Source organism: Lycorma delicatula, chromosome 5 (genome assembly GCF_047948215.1).
Source record: "Lycorma delicatula isolate Av1 chromosome 5, ASM4794821v1, whole genome shotgun sequence".
Taxonomy (NCBI): domain Eukaryota; kingdom Metazoa; phylum Arthropoda; class Insecta; order Hemiptera; family Fulgoridae; genus Lycorma; species Lycorma delicatula.
In genome coordinates this window covers 16742376-16760614 of record NC_134459.1, presented here as the reverse complement: position 1 = coordinate 16760614, position 18239 = coordinate 16742376, and the positions used below count along the sequence as shown (strand labels likewise).

At 30.0% G+C, this 18239-nt stretch overlaps 2 protein-coding genes across 3 annotated transcripts in view; both read left to right on the top strand.

Moving 5' to 3' along the window:
- PEK (pancreatic eIF-2alpha kinase) overlaps nt 1-4957 on the top strand; it is a 112347-nt gene extending 107390 nt beyond the window's left edge. Inside the window, exon 15 of the mRNA XM_075365695.1 lies at nt 3691-4957. Within this exon, the coding sequence (XP_075221810.1) occupies nt 3691-3705 (15 nt within the window). The 3' untranslated portion in view covers nt 3706-4957. The remainder of the gene's footprint in view (nt 1-3690) is intronic.
- The window catches only part of LOC142324754 (uncharacterized), a 45824-nt gene continuing 28018 nt past the window's right edge, over nt 434-18239 (top strand). The window contains exons 1-2 of one of the 2 annotated variants that reach the window (XM_075365698.1): nt 434-666; nt 10211-10228. In XM_075365698.1, the coding sequence (XP_075221813.1) occupies nt 642-666; nt 10211-10228 (43 nt within the window). In that variant the 5' untranslated portion in view covers nt 434-641. The remainder of the gene's footprint in view (nt 667-10210; nt 10229-18239) is intronic. The other variant, XM_075365701.1, reaches the window with a different exon arrangement.

Here is an 18239-nt window from a genome sequence, read left to right as displayed (position 1 = left end):
TTATCTAATATTGCTGATTTCATTTTTTTTTTCAAAATATTTTTCCACATGTGTATGTTTTTTAATTTGTAAACCATTCATTTTATTTTTGTTAACATCAGAGCTGTTATATGAATACAATTATCGTAAATGAAGTGAAGGCAAGTTATACATGAAACTGAAAAACATTAATAATTGCAGGATTTAAAATGAATTAATCTTCATTATTCAACACAATTGAGTAATTACGTTATAAATAGACAAAAATGATAAACACTTCTGCTCTGGTTTCAAATTGTTACTTTTATATGTATATTGACACAGTCCTTTAGCCTAACAAACTGATCAGGTTGATGTGTCATCAACAAATGTTTCATACTTCATTAAGAAGTTATGTTTACTTAATGACATAGTACATTATGCTGTGCATAGTAAATTGCCTAAGAGTTTCTCTAAAAATCATAAAATATGATATATCCCAACGTACTTTGAATTATTGAATTGAATTATTATCAATAATTATTGTTAGTTTACATTCATTATCTGTTGTAAACTAATGTATTTACAGCCTAATCAAAAAGAGACAACATTCTTCTCTTTAAAGTTTTAGATTTATTTTAATTTTTACATCTGGTGAAGCAGTGCGCACCTTGAAAGCGCTGATGTTAAATATTACAAAAACAAGCAGTAAGTGAATATTTTCATTTTATTATTATTATTGGTAATAATATTATTTACTGTTGTGATGCTTAATTACAATTTTAAACATGCTTTTTGCAATTTGTATGCTTAATTACTGAATTATTTTAAACAGATTAATGTATTGCACAACTTTCCATTCTTACTAGAGGACAAGAAGAAATTAAGGTATAAAAAATCTTTGAATATTTATATTTTCATATTATGAGAGAATCAGATATTATGGAAGGTTTTACTGCAGTAATTTTTATAACTTTGTTTGTAAGACACTGGTATTAAAATGTAAATGGCATTTACATTTGCCTGAAATGGCATTTGAGATAACAGAGTTGGTTGAATTAAAAATTGTTATTGTCTGGTGAGAAATATTAGGTTTTATGTGGCAAATTTATAAATAGCTAATTTTTTGGGGGACTAAGATAAAAGTGTTTTTGTTAGGATTTGTTAGTAATTATTTACAGATTAAGTACAGTAACATTTAATTTCTGTATTAACGTTCTCAATATTGATCCTGAACCATGCATGCTTGCTTGTTGATGTCATACAAATTGTAACTTTAGTGATATTGAATATTTATTTTTGTTTGTTATTGTGCAACTAATGATTTGTGTTAATGTTTTTTAAATTATTACTTCATTTTATGAAGTTCTTACTCCGTCATTTGGTATTTTGCTTTTATCTGTTGATTTAAAAAAAATAATAATATAAACATTTCAATATACTCAAATTAGATACATTTTTAAAAGTATTTTGCTTGCATCATCCTGTGGTGTGTAACTGAACAGATAACTCCTCTGGGCCTATAAGATTATTTTATTAAAAACCCTACAAATCTTATATTCATGAAATCTCCTGTTTTCTTTTTTTTGGAACATGTAGATATTTCTATCGCATGAGTAAAAAATGTATTTTTATTATATTTATTTTGTGCTGTTTTATTTTTTATTATTTATTTGTAATTTGTTCAAATAATTAATTGTAAGAATGTTTTTTCTTCACATTTTTACTATTAATGTTTATAGATATTTAGGACTGACTTTTATCAACTTCAATAAAATTTATATATTTTCAGTTTGACCAGTGTGTAATATTTATGTATAAGATAAATATTATAACTGATTAATATTGTCATACTATTATATGTAGATAATTCTGTTTATCAAATGGACATATTTTGATTGTACAGTGTGAAAATTCTTTCATTTTATTGTTGCCATCATTAATCTAATATTGGATTCTTATACTGTAGTGTTGCATTTAATCTGATGTCATGATGTCTGATATTCATAATATTTTTATGCAAATACTTAAGAATATTGGTTACAAGAGTTAAAACAAAAAATTCATATTGCAGTAGTCCAGAAAGCCTTTGGTCACCTCTTTAGTAGCAGTCTCTTTGTCTTTTTTACATATTTTTATCAGGACAGTTTCTTATTATCTGCTTTTATTTGATTCGCTCTTCGTGTCTGTTGTTCTGTCTGTGAGGGAAGGTCAAAACTTTGCCATTGATTTTTAACCTACTTCCCAATAAGCTAGTGAGCTCAAGATTGTCATACTTATTCTTTATGAATGACAATGCAATGTGTGTAAAAATGTTTCATGAATAAATTCTTAATAGAAAATTAATTTGTTCAGAAATGTACAATTTCAGACATATACTGAAAGTTGGAAGAATGGAGAGAGGGGCGGAGGGATGGTGTGTGAGAGTGAGTAAGCGAGCAAACAAGAGAGAGAGGGAATGACAAGAGAGTTTTACTGTCAGCTAATATGTTTCATCTACTACTATGTTGATTTGCTTGATTCCTCAATGGTATAAATTCAAATTAGCTTCATGTCAGTGGGAAAGTTCCATTGTAATTTTTCTTGGTGACAATGATGTTTCAGTGTTATGTTAGGTAAGCTATTTATGTTCCCTATATAATCTCAACACGAGGTTGATAAGTTCTTGCTTTTATTGAAAAGTTCTTTAGTTTATCTGAATTGGAATATTGATTGAAATAGTCATGTACTAATCTCTATCCTCTCATAGTTCTTATGTTTCTGACTCCTTAATTTGTGAATAGTAGGAATGGTCACATTCCAGTCTGCTTTTTTGCTGTTCTGTCATTTCTGCTAGTCTTAGTTGTTAGTTGCTATTGTAGTTGTTTCCTAGAAATGGATATTGTTATATAGATTACTTAGATTGTAATCTGTTTTATCAGTTATAGATATATAATGCTGTTTTGTACTTTGCCAAAGTTATGGTCTATATTGAATCCACATTTTTAAGGTATATAATATAAAGTATTTTCTCCCCTATTATGATTATTTGATAAATTTTCTTGAAATAAAAATATAAAGTGAGAGAAAATAGAAGTTTCATAAAATGTTTGTAAATCTGTTGTGGTATTGATGAATATTGTATGGACACACAATCTATAATAAAAAAAGAGAAAAAAAATTGATTTTCTACAAATAAAAATTTGTAGTATAAATTTTCTTTTAATTAAAATTTAATTGAACAATAAAATAAAAATATTTTATTAAATATTAAGAAATAAATTATTAAGTGGATTGCATACTTAATCATTTTAATCAGAATTGCCTTTCAATTTCTGCCGTGTACGACTAGTTAGACAAGAATTCTAGAATTTATTTTCAGAAGTGTTTATTTTTCCATTGCCTTAGCCACACAAGTCATATGTCTTAGTCACAAAATCAATAATGGACACAGTACTATTCTGTAATCTGGACAGAATTAAAGTCAGTAATTGTAATATCTAGTATGAACTGAAAGAAAACAAAACAAGAATATAAGTGTACTAAAAAAAGGAGACTTTATACAATGAATCATTTACATATGTAAAAACATGACCAATTTATGCACTATTATTCTGATAATACAGGTGACTGTAAAGTCTTTCCATGATTACTGAAATTTATTACAAAAAAACTATTATAGTTAAAGCTGTGCAGTTTGTGGCAAAAGAAAGAAAAAAATTATCAAGTTTTTTTTATATTGGTGTGTTGCAGATAGAGGCAGAGTAGAGGGCGTTTGCATCAATTTTTTTATAAAATGGCATCAATCCAGGAGAAAGCACATTGTGTTTTGTTGTATCACGAGTCGAAATCACTGATTACTATGGAGCAAAATTTTAAAAGTGAATACAGACAATCAGCACCTGATAGCAAGAGTATTATTGTGTGGTACGAAAGTTTAAGGAGAATGGAAGTGTAGTTGACCTGTGAACAGAACAGCCATCCATTATTAAAGAGAAGGTTGAGGTTGTGCAGCAAGCATTTTTACATAGCCTTTCCAAATCTACCCATCATGCATCTTGTGAACTAGGGATTCCCCGGTCAATGGTGCACAAAATTTTATATAAGAAATAAGGTTGCATGCATATAAAGTTCAGATATTGCAACATCTGCAGCCAGATGATGGCCTTTGTCGTGCTGCCTTTGTGACTGAGATTTTGCAATGGATTGATAATGACTACCTGCAGCATTTGTGTTTTTCAAATGAGGGTTCTTTCCACACCTCAGGGAAAGTAAACAGGCATAATGTGAGAACTTTACCGTACAAAAAATGAGAGATTTTCCTAAAGTGAATGTGTGGTGCAGTTTGATGCACAACAGATCATTGGTCCTTTCTTTTTCATTGAGCAATCAATAACAGCCAACATTTCCTGGATATGCTGCAACACTTTGCTATACCTCAACTAAATGACTTGCAGTCTAGGGTGATTTTCTAGCAGAATGGCACACCAAGTGGGGATTATTAGTTTGAAATTTTCTAAATGAATCATTTCATGGCAGTTGGATTGGGTGCGACGGTTGCACTCCCTGGCCACCATGATCAACAGACGTATCTACCTTATACTTTTCCTCTGGAGTTATGTTAAGGACAGAGTCTATGCAACATCTGTACTTGATCTGGACACATTTAGATGGAGAATAACTGAAGCAGTTGTTGGTGTTACCGAAGAAATGTTGACCAACACATTTCTTAAAATTGATTAACGATTGGCATTCTACGAGTGACAAAAGGTGCACATATTGAAGTTTACTGACATGGTAAAAGAAACCTGATAAATTTTTCTTTCTTTTTCCACAACTGCTCAGCTGTAACTGTAATGGTTTTTTTGTAATCATGGACACTCTGTATATCTGAACATGTACAACCCGATTTAGCTATAATGGTTTTGCAATATAAAAAATCTGAGGTAAAAAGTGACACATCCAGATTCTTAATCTTTAGGAACTGAAATTATGTGAGGTTTTTCATAAATCATTTTATTGTTGTTTTGAATAAAATATAATACTGTGTACCATTGGATAGACCATAAAAAATACACAATGAAATATTGAAAACCCAATTGTACGTTTTTGGAATGTATTAGTAACACTGATAAACAAAAAAAATATTTTTTTAATGTTTCTTCAAGTGTGATAACATTTCTTGAATTACTTTTTTGTGTACATTACAGATGTGTGAATACAATTTTTTTATCACTCTTAGTTTTAAATAAATTATGCTTCAAAAAAGAATTACGGGAAAATGTAGTTAAATCTGTAAAATTTATAATTTTGCATGGCCATACATGTGTTAGATAGATTTCATTGGTGCTTTTCTTTTATAGATAGCCTCAGGCACATCCTGAATTAATATCCATCTGTAAAGCTAGCATGTTAGTAATCCATTTCCCTTTATAGCAGCTTTCTATCACCAAAATATTTTGGTGAAAATGTTCACCATTTTTGTCACTTACGTCTCTGAGGTTGTCCAGGAAAAAATCCAGATGCGAGTGGAGGAAATGTATTTTCAAAGAGATATTACATTCCATAGCTCTTTCGAAGTAAAAAGTTATTAACAATATCATTGTAATTGTCGGATTTTTGTTTGCTGAGAAAAGTTTTGCAAATGTCTTTAAATGAAACCCAAGCTGCACTTTCTGCATTACTTAACATCGAGTTAAATACATCATCTTTGATCAACTCTCTTATTTGAGGATCAACAAATATTCCTTCATTAATTTTTCCTTCACTTACATTCAGAAATTTCTGCCTCGTGTACAAAAAACCGGGACTATCCTTCTTCATTGTTTTTACAAAATTTTTCATTAGTCCTAGCTTGATGTGGTGAGGGGGTAAAAATAATTTTTGGGTTCAACTAAAGCTCTTAGTATTCATAAAGCCCTTATTATTCATGAGCCCCATGAATAATATTTTTCTGATTTGGAGTTAAGTTGTTTCATTTCTTTCACTCTTTGGTAACATAATGTTTATCCCTAGCTCGGCTGTCCCATTCGCAAAGGAAACACATGCACTTAGTATAGCCTAACTGCATGCCTAACAAAATAGCTATAACCCTCAAATCACAACATATGTTCCAGCTATATTTTTTATAATTATTTTTTCAAGAACATATTTCATCACACCAAATGTCTCTTTCAAATTAATACCATAAGTTATTGATATCGAGGAATATTTGTTACCATTGTGTAGTAGAACCACTTTTAAACTGCATTTGGACGAATCTATGAAAAGGCCCCAGTCCTTGGGTTTATGAAGTTGTCCTAAGTGCAACATAAGTTCATCAATATTTGTGCAATAAACCAAATTATTTTCATCAATAAAGTACTGAGAAAGTTCTTTTTGTCGGCTTTGAAAGCCTGAAATTTTTGTATTTTTTTGAAAAAATACAAGTCTTGCAGTCTTAATCCTAACAGTTCAGCTTAATTTTTGATAAATTTAAATCCCTAACCAAGTAATTTAATTCACCTTGTGATATAAAATGTGACTTACTGGAAGATAATTCAAAATCAAAATCATTGTTGTCTTCTTCATCGCTGCTTTCGAAACATACATTCACAGGTGGCTCAGGAACTGTAATGATTTCACTGTGACTATGATATAATTTAATTCTTTGTCTAGTATTGTTTGTTTATAGCTTACAAATTATGTTAACAAAGTTAAATGATAAAAAATGAGCTAACAAAATATAATATAGGAGTTTAAAAATGCTAACTATATGTTAAAAAATGATAAAAAACTTTAAATTAAAATTTAAAAAGTTTTCAAAAATGGTGGATGGAAGAAAGATTCTGAGTTCATATTCGTTTTCAGCATAAAATAAAACAGATTAAAATCATGTATCGCATGTTAGGAAACAAAAACTTCGTTTATTAGCGTAATACAGGCCAGCCAAGATAGTGCTTGCTCTCCCATCAAGATCACATCAGATACAGTTTTTGATGTAATTCTAGAGGTGTTATGCCAAGATAGCTCTACAGGTCATGGCATCCATAGCATGGTCGGGTTTTCATCCATAGCAATTATAATGGGAAAAAATAATTTAAGGATGAAAAAAATTGTAGATGATGAAAAAAGATTATCTAACATAGAGAAACCGCAGTATGAAGAAAATTTAGGCAAGAATTACTTCTTGAGAGATAGGCCATTTTGTTCAGGATGAGAGAAGCACATTATTAAAAAATTGTCTATCTATACATTTAGTTTAACAAACGTTTTTTCTTCAAAATTTAAAAGCAGTTCAAGAAAATTCATGGATGTAACCATTATTTAGAATATGTATTTCTGCATACTCTCATAGATTAGAATTGACCTTAGGATATCTTTCACCATCACGAGGTAGCTTTTTTTGGATGAAAGAATGGAAGTAGATTTAAAAAACAAAACTTAAAATGACAAATTAACAAAAAAATTTATTCATTTCACGTTTTACTGTCATAAAGATCTTTGTTTCCCTTCTGTCTAAGCTTAGAATAATTATGAAAAAAGATTTTTAAAGAAAAAAAGTCTTTTCTAACTTTTTAGGAAAGTTATTTCCTTTTTCTTTTGAGGAAATTTTTTCACTTATTTCCTTTTTCTTTTGAGGAAAATTACAAAGCCTTATCAGGATTTGAATCCATTACATTCCAAGTAAGATGTTACCAGTCCACTAATGTGGAAGTAAGAGGTAGATTTATGTTGTCCATTTCTGAAATTTAGAACAAGACTTTATTTTTCAAAACTGGATTTTCTATTGAGAAATTTATTTTTTTGTCGCCTTGCCATGTTTTCATCCCTTAACAAATTCCTTACATAATGGAATAATTCAAAGGATTACTGCTTACTTTCAAATATGAGACCAGCTGTTGCTAGTGATTCAGCACCTCAATACTATCTCCTAACTATACCCTATAGTTAGATGATTATAATTAATAACACATCCTGGAATGACCATGATTGTAACAACATACAGGTAAACTCAAGATGTAGGTTTTGCTGTCTACAAGTCTTATTCAATAAAAATTCTCATGATTACTTAATAAAATCTTATGAATCAGTCAACTCTTTCAATTCAATACAACAAAAATAGAAAATATTTCAAAATATCATTGCTATTTTTAATAGCAAAGATAATTAAAATAGTGAGAGGTAAAAAAAAAAAAAATTAATTCATCACATAAGAGCAAAACTTGTGTTTAGGGATGTTTAATGAAATTTTGTAGTGAATATAAAATATTAAGCCTGGCTGGGATTGAAAACTACGACTTCAGGATTTTAAATATGAATGTAAAACGTGCACAACTCTTTCATAATTGAGGCCTATACCATCAGTTGGAAGATAATTAAAAGATACAAGTGTACCTCTGTAGTTAGTACAGCATCATTTTCCAGAACTCGTGCCTGATTTGTCAAAAAGAGCTATGTGTCAGCAAGGATGCCATATTTCTAAATTGATTATAAGATCTTAAAAAAGAAGTCACTTCACATATGCGTGCGGAATGCAACATTTCACTTTTTGTGCATCCATGCTGTGAATATAATCACACACAAAAATTTTGCTGACTGTACATACAGAAAAAAATTTTTTTTCTATTTGGTAGACATTGATCTCAACGTTATAAAAACTTTATGATCAGTGTACAGTAATTTTTGTAATTTTTTGTATTGTATTGTATTTTATATTGTATTGTATTGTATTTTTGTATTTCAAAATCAAGAGCATTAGATTTTATTTTTTTTATTGCCCCATAACGTTGTAAAATTCATATTGTAAAAATTTAAAAAAATTTTTCAAATTGTAAAATATCTTCTTTTTTTTTGGCAAGATGTTCATGGCATTTGGTGTTTCTTGCAGACCGCAGATTCATTCATACCATCCTGTCTAGTTTTTTTAATGGTGCCTTCCTTTATATTTCTCTTTTGACACTGTAACATTTGATATTCATTTTCCAGACCATCATTGCCTAGTTTATGCTTTCTCTTTAACAGATTAAATGTGTGTATTGTCGCATCACTGTCTGTTATCATAACCACATTTTTTTCTATTTCAATGGACTTAAAAATTTTGTTAATGTATCAACCAACTGTAGTAGTTGATCTTTTTTGTCTTTTTTCTCCAAATGTTTATTAAAATCAATCTATTGATGCTATGATTCAATGAGTCATTCTTTTTTCTCATTACAACATTTTTACTAGAAATTTTAATATATCTGGTTTGTTCTAATGATTTATAAGGGATAAAGTGTAATTTCAATTTCTTAAATGAATACATGTGGGTTTTAATATGATAGAATCTTTGGACTGTCTATCTGTGTGATATTTTTTATTGTGGCTTGTCGTAGATTTTGTATTCAAGAAGTGTAGAACATCGTTTCAGTAAACCTACATTTTTTCCCCATTACCTTACTGAATAATAAATATCCAGAATTCAAATTTAACACCACTTGATAATGAAAATGTTTGCTTTGTCAGACATGTTTGTTCCCTTATTACTAAGAAACACTGCTACCTATTATAAAGAAATTTATTCTCTTAAAAAATGTTCTAAGGAATTCATAATACTGTTTGTTTTAGGTCTATTACCAACAAAAGTTGTGAGTGATCTACAAAAACTTCTGTTAACCTTGTTTCTAAAATTACTACTTTCATATCATATGATGTGCATACTTTTACAAAATTTAAATAAAAAAATTGATTACTTGAATGTCTTATTACAAAACATTTTCAAAAAATGTTATTTTAAGAAAACTATTTTTGAATTTTTTTTAAACTTAACAACGATTCACTATTTGGAACACATTTATTGAAGAATAACTAATCTCAATTTTTTCTTTATTAAAACATTCAGTAGGATTTTGGAAATTCCATTCTGTCACCACACGCGTGAATTCTTTCACAGACATGTTGCTATATATTAATAAATATAATCTTTTAAATACTAACACTATTAGATGATATGCTAGAACATAACTACCAATATTTTATTTTCATAAGTAATTCACAGTTAGAAAAGCAGTCACATTAAACAACATGTTTAACAGGTAAACATAAGCTCAGTAGTAAAAAAAGCTCATTTGTTGTATTGAGATGTTTATCCAATGTATACAGCGTTACAAGCTTTACACGGAATGCTGTATAATACGTTAGTTTGTTAATTTTTTTCTTTCAGTGATTTTAATTTAGAGAACATACTATTCAGATTGCTGTAGTTTGATGGACTATTGTGAAATCTTTTTGTAGCAATTTTTTTTCTTTTCAGGCAGACCTGCGACATATGGTAATTAAACGTAATTCTCACTCTTATTTTTATTAGGATGGTTGGCTGCTTTATTATTATAGTGTTTATAAATTATATTTTTAAGTATTTTATTTATGATATTTCCTAGATAATTATTATTTATTAATAAATCTTTTGCTTTTTTTTATATATAAATTTCTATCTTCAGGGTTTGTAAATTTTATTACTCTGTTTGCAAGATTCTAGACTACTGATTTTTTTATGTGATATTGGTTGTGTTAGGAAATTTAAGTATATGCCTGAAGATGTTGGTTTTATATACCATTTTGTTGATATTTTCTTTTCAAAATGAGTTATTGTTAAATCCAAAAAGTTTATACTATTGTTAATCTCAACTTCCTTTGTAAATTGTATATGTTCATTAAATGGGTTAAATTATTTTAATATTAAATCAATATCCTGTTCATGTGCACATAACAGAATGTCATTTATAGAATGAGACCTTACTATTTAATTTTTCTAAATATTCCATAGTTAGGCTTGCTAAGCAGGCTTAGATTGATGACCCCATCGCTTTGTTAATATAATCTCATTGTTCATATAATTTACTTTTAAATCTAAAATACATATTATCTATGCAAATATTTATACATTTTAAGAATTCTGTTTTTTTTTTAATTTTCATTATTTTTTCAGTTTCACTTCATTTGCTTTCTATCGCTTCGATCACTAAATTCTTCGGAATGCTAGTGTGTAATGAAATTATATACAACGAAATTAATGTGTGGTGTAGGGTATTATTTGCTTATTAATAAATGAGTGGAATTAATCATGATTCTTTTTTATGGTTTTTAAAAATTAAGTTTCACTATTAATTCTATTGTAAGGATATAAAAAAGCCGCATTCCGGGAAAGTACTACAAGTGTGGGTTGTTTTTGATGCACGACTTACACACACAACTTTAATTAAAAATATTTATCATTTTATTTAAATGTAATATTTTTTCGTTTTATTAATTCAATGATTCTAACTAAAGCGCGCGCGTATATCGTATTTAATTCGCGCGGGTGACGGTACTAGCGGCGACGATCGGCACTAATGTAATTTCACAATTTACATAGAACAAATTTCGCTTGTACGGTCGGTAGACTGGTGTAACCGCGAGTTTTACCGCACGAGGTACCGAGTCGACCGGGCGATCGAGTTACATTTTTAAATTGTAAATATTATTCATTTATTTAATTTCACCGTTCACCTGCGACGTCACAACATAGCAGATGACTACAACAGCCTTTTTAGGGTGGGGGTGCGATTTTGCAAAATTTTTTTTGTTGCAAATATTGTTTTTTTTTTAATCGTTAACAAATGTGCCTAAGAAAAGTATGACCTTAAGTAGGCGAAATATCGAGATACTGCTCGACCTTGCTATGCAGCCTCACCCCCTTCACCTTTTAAGTTGAAAATTTAATGGCATCAATGCCCCGTATATAGAAGAAATCTGACTAAGTTTAGTTAAAATCGGTCCAGCAGTTCTGGAGATATAAGTTGATAGTATAGAGGCCATCACCGAACACTCACACGTACATACGAACATTAACATCCGGAAAATTTCCATCTGGTTTTTTGAATTCTCTAGGTGTTAAAACGTCAAGATCCGGTGAAAATCGCTTGTACCCAAATTGGACTGATTACAATACTTTCTCTGCTAGAGTTATAGCTCTGCTGTAGCGCAATTCAGACAGGAAAGTAAAAATGTCATACCTATATATTACAAATTACTATTTGTGAGGTGTTTGAATGGTTTTTTTTTTTACACGTACAACATTGTGTATAGACTACGTATATGCCCGGGTCTCTAATTTTCACTTTTTTCTTAGGATTATTACTATAGAATATTAGAAAATTGTAATTTTATTAAAACTTATAATTCAAAAAATCTGTAAAGAATGTCTTTTTTATTAACGCTACAATTATTTTTATCATCCAATCATATTAAGATTTTTCTTGCAGTCGACCTTTTCCTAAGTCTTTAATAAATGCCCGTTTTTTTTCGTACAGAACTGAGGGGAAATCTTAATTATTTTATTCTGCAATAAAATGAAAGAAAATAACAAAACTCGTAATATTGTTTTCATTTTAATATAAACGACGAGCCTATGAGCGATTCAACGATTGATGCAATCCTGAACAAACGCGTTATTTGATTGTACATCGTATGAAAGTTATACCCCGAATTGCATAAAACTATAATTCAAGTTATGCACAGAAATAAAGATTCCGTAGGTTGGTATCTTATCGATTTAAAAAAAAAATCTTTTAACGTATAAAAATTTAAACTGGTTGGCTGCATCGTTGCGAGTTAAAAGGTGAGGTAATAAATTAGTTTCTTATTTAATACACGTGGACTTAATACAGGATCAGATATAACCTGAACTTCAGAGATTCAGACATTTACATGTAAGTTCATTGACTTTTGTCAGTCGATTTGTTTAGGTACTGCGTATAGGTCGACCGCTAAAGTCATCTGTTAAATTTACCTACGTTATCACGAATCGTTTATTTTCAAGGCTGATTGTCATCAACAGTTGATTGACCTATAATTCTACGGTCTATTACCTATCATAGTCCTTTATTTATGAATATATGTAATTCAGTTTGAACTTGAACGATCTCTTTGTATTCTTGGTGAAAGGTGTAGCGGTGATTTAAAAAAAAATATATATATATTTTTTAAATTTATTTGTAATACATGTGAATCTTATTTTTCAAGTTAATAATTTTCTTGGCATACATCCAGTATAATGATGCTTTATTTATTTGATAAAGAAGAAAAAATAAATAAATACCTAATCTGTGCTTAAAACTTATTAAAAAAAACTTTGAAAGACGTAATTTATTCTACTTCATTTAACTCATCGGCAGATAGCATATTAATACAATCTGAACGCATACCTTATTTTTAGATATTCAAAAATATGTTTTTTAACGTGCATAATTTGTTCAGTTTAATAAAATATCTCTTTCCCGGCAATACATTTAACGAAATATAAGTTTTATACCTGGTAATAAGGAAAACTATTTGTACAAAAATATATTTTTTAAATCTATGATACATGCTAAAAACTGAAAAAAAAAAAAATTGTTGTTCAGTTATATCTAAAGTAACAATTTTATTTTTATTTCGTATTTTTGACTGTGCATATATGTATAAAAATTAGTTTATCGTTTTAAAGATATTACTTTTCCGGCCTCCACGGTGGAATAGTAATGTTTCAATCTTTCATCCGGAAGGTTCCGAGTTCAAATCCTCATCTGGCTTGACATTTTTCAAACGTTATAAATTTTTCCACGTTTAACATTGGAACTGTGTTTTGAATTAGACATGTATAATTCCTGGTTAGTGTCTTACGAAGAAACAGAAATAATTTCAGAACATGTTGTATAAATAAAAATAAAGACAAACTTCGTATAGGTCCGGAATTGCTTCTTTTTCGAGTTATAACTTGGAAAAAATTTCGCTCCGATTTCTACTTCATGCATAAAGCATAAAATGAAGCCTACTGAAATTCTTGAAACACATTAATTCAGCGGTAAAATTGATAGTTTCATATGGTTTTAATCTAAAAAAAAAACCAATTGAATAAAACGTGCCCCAAAACTATATCTCAATTGATTTTTGAGAAAATTATTATTAAAAAAAAATTGGTATCATAAAAAAAAACTTGTTACGTTCGATGTACAAGTACATAAAATTTCCAATAACAAATAAAACTTTGCAAAAAAATTTCTAGAGAATTTAATTCTACAAAAGGCGAAATAATAACGTCAAATAAACATAGATAAAATTTTATTAAAAACAAAAATATTTTTTATTTTTAATAAAAGTCTAATTTTTTTGTGTTTAACAATAATTTTCTTAAAAATTAATAGCGATACATTTCTGAAATCTGTTTTATTAAAATTTTTAGGTCAAAAACAACATGAAACCATCAAATTTACCACTTGATTTAAGTTCCAAGAATTTCAGATAGCTTCGAAGAAGAAATCAAGTGGAGAATATTTGCAAACAAAAACTCGAAAACAAAGCGATTCAAGAGCCACGTTCATATGAACGATTCTTTTATTTTCACTTGTAGAACATATTCTCAAATTATTTCCATCTCTTTGCGTACAACTCTGTAGGTATATTCATTCTTTTATATGTTTTACGACACGCATCCGTAGTATTTTAGGGTAATTATATACAATTCATGACATTACCTGTAAATACTTTTATATTGATATAAATTCACGAAGGAAGCTCAAAGACTTTGCAACCCAACTAGTCGGACCCAGATATCATTAACAGTAAAATATAAGCTATTTTATTAGGCTTGTTCTTGCTGCCCATTCAGTTTCCGATATGAGTGCGTGTAGTACTTTTATGATCAGTCTTTTGTACCGGTTGTAAATTAACATCGTCTCGATTTATTATGTTGTCGGAAAATGAAGAACGATCGCTTGCATTTTGGTACGACCGCGGTGTTCTGAAATCCAAACAGTGCCCTGGGTTGTGGAAATCATATGTGTTTAGATGAGAAAAACGGCCTTTTTTGATCCAATTAAAGGGTGCAAAAAATGAAAGCAAAAAATCTGCCGATCAGTTAATTTTTGAATAAATTTGAAGCCTCCATATCAGGATTTATTGTGAAATGAAGCGTGAATAACATCCTGAACATGTATAGACCGCTGTTCTTTCTTAAGAGAAGTTTGGATTTTTTCAGTTCAGTAGACGCCCGCAGGTAAAGTTGGTGTAGTGTGTAATCTCGTTAAGATGAACTAGAAAAAACTGATCATTAGACAGAATTAACCGGTATAATTGTTGACGGCTATTGGATATTCTGTGGAATTGAAAGGGACAGTAGCCGGTGTTTTTCCCAGCTGTTACCGATCCGTAGCAGTGAAACATAGCCTCTATAAAGCATTACATATTACTGGGTACTACTACTATTTCTGACCGCTGAAATCTTAGAATTTTTTTAAGTTTGAGCGCTATTGACACCTCACTGTAAACCATTCTGTGAATTTCGTAGATTTAGAAACGGTTGTCCGCACGCAAACTATCGAAAGAACGTGGAGTAAGGAACGCGCAGATATTACGCGTTACGGTGGTAGGAAGCACCATCTGATTGGACATGTAGCAAAATTTATTTTCAGCAGAATATACCAGACCTATAAACGTAATTACAGACTTTTCAAAGCGATCGGGCAATTATACAATGGCACCGACTAGCCGAAATCACAGAAAAATAACCTCTACTCGACCAAGGTAAGAATTTCCCAAATACTTGACTTCCGATACTTAATAGTGACAAATAAAAGAAAATAATATATTTCAATATGAAAGTAATCGAAATAACGCTATGAATTGTATATAATTACCTATTTTAGTTTTAATTACTTATTAAAATTTATTTCGAAAAAGATAATGCAAAAAGCTACTTTTTTAATTTTTAAACTTGTTTGTTTTAATAACTAAAAAGAAAATGGTAATGTTAGAAAATATTTTTTTTTTTAAAATGTGTAAAATTTAAGAAAAGAATTGTGTAAAAATTGTAAAAAATATGTGTAAAACTTTTATTCAAAGAGCTATCTATCATTATTATATTTTTTCCTGTTTTAAAACATTATTATAAGAAATAGCAGATGTGTTATCTTCAATACGATATAAAATTTTAACAACTAAAAAAAGAAAGTATTTTTTATGACTTGATGATTGGGCTAATTATTTTTTGGAGGGGGAGGAGGGTAATTAAACTTTTCTTACTTACGTTACTTGTAGCAGTTCTAGTGCTGTTAGTTGCAGTTTCATAAATTACTAAATAATCCCATTTATTAAATATAGAGCATTTAGTTTAAAAGAGGCGCTCCATCACTTATTTTAGTTTATAAATAATATAATCCACCGGGTTGGTCTAGTGATGAACTCGTCATCGCAATACTGATTTCGAAGTCGAAAGTTCTAAGGTTCAAATCCTTGCAAAGGCAATTAATTTTATAAGGATTTGAATACTAGATCGTGAATACCGGTGTTTTTTTATGGTTGGGTTTCAGTTAACCGCACATCTCAGAAATGGTCGACCTGAGACTGTACAAGATTGTCTTTCATTTACATCATCCTTTGAAGTAATAAATTACGGCGGTTTCGAAGATTAAACAGAAAAAAAAGTCTGTAAATAATAGTTTATTGGCAAAACATAATTAGTAATTCACAAAAGATGTTAAAAATGATGTTCATTCACTTCTATGCACTTGTCAACATGTTTGACATGTTCCTGACTACTCTTATTAGCTATATCCTTTCTATTTCCCGGATGACATCGGTAATAATTGGTTTTAGTTCCTGCAGAGTATTTGAATTGCTCCAATAAACAATTTCTTTTAAGTAACTCCCACAGGAGAAGTTTGGACTAGTCAGATCAAGAATCTTGGTGGCTACAATCCTGTAGAAATTATTCTTACATCCAAAAACTCCTGAAACATCCATAGTAGAGCGAGTGGCGCTGTCCTGTTGCAACCAATAGTCATGCTCATCCTCTTGCAGTAAGGGTATGAACTGTTGGATTACTTCTTGGAAGACAGGAGCAGCCATAGTTTTTTCAAAAAAACAAGGTGTTATTATTCATCGCTTTGAAATCGCACACCATACGCTGATTTACTGTAGATGTAGGGAAGGTCAATGAAAATGTGCGGATTTTCAGTACCCTAGGTTTAGTAGTTCGACTATTAACATACCTACTAAGGTGATACCAAGCTCCATCTGTGACAAACCTTTGATCTAAAGTGTGATTGATGCCTCCAATGAAGTTCTTGAACCGTCAGTAAACCGTTTTAGCATAATTATTATTAGTTAGCTCATGAAAAACATGCACTCCATATGGATAAAATTTCAGCATTCTCCCCATTATAGTGTGAGCTGATCTAATGAAATGTTCTTTTCCGGTTTAGTCACCGCAAAAATCTGTGAAGAGATCTTGTAACTGCCGCTTTAATGTCCCATAAGACTGCGTCGTTAAAACTGACCTGTGTCGGATAAGTTTCTGATCTAACCCACCGGGTTGGTCTAATGGTGAACGCGTCTTCCCAAATCAGCTGGGATTTGGAAGTCGAGAGTTCCAGCGTTCTAGTCCTAGTAAAGTCAGTTATTTTTACACGGATTTGAATACTAGATCGTGGATACCGGTGTTCTTTGGTGGTTGGGTTTCAATTAACCACACATCTCAGGAATGGTCGAACTGAGACTGTACAAGACTACATTTCATTTACACTCATACATATCATCCTCTGAAGTATTATCTGAAAGGTAATTACCGGAGGCTAAACAGGAAAAAGAAAAAGGTTTCTCGTCTAACTTCGAACCTGTTTCACGTAATTTTGTGACTAATTACTGTATAACAATTTTCACTCGTGCTTCCTTTTCACATTTCTTCCTGAACCTTTGCCGATATACATGAAATTTCGTTTCTAAACAAGTTTCCATCATGAACACACGTTCTTCAACAGTTACCGCATTTTAATAAAAAACAACACACGATTACGCAACCTTGTTCAAAAGCCAATGCTTGACACATATTGGCAACACTCAAATGTACATTCAATAAACAGTTCTCCCCACTCCAGCTCCAGTCGTACCAACATCTTCCACATTATTTTACCCATCTCACATCAATATATGCATTTTTTAAAAATAAAATATGCATTTAGTGTACACTATTGGGTGATGGGGCCTCTTTTAAGTAGAACACTCTGTATTAATTTCATTTTAAAAACTTCTGGAGGATATGTACATTTAACCAAAATAAATTCTGCATTTTACATCTAAAATCTTCAACATTTATAAGTTTTTGTTAAAAAATATTATTATTTATGAATGTAGTACACAATCTTATCAAATAACTTTTTCTTTCTTTTATTTAAGAACATTTGAGATTTGATAATGAATTTCTCTCTCTCTCTATATATATATATATTTTTTTTAATTTTAATAGTTTAATTATTACTTTCATCTTA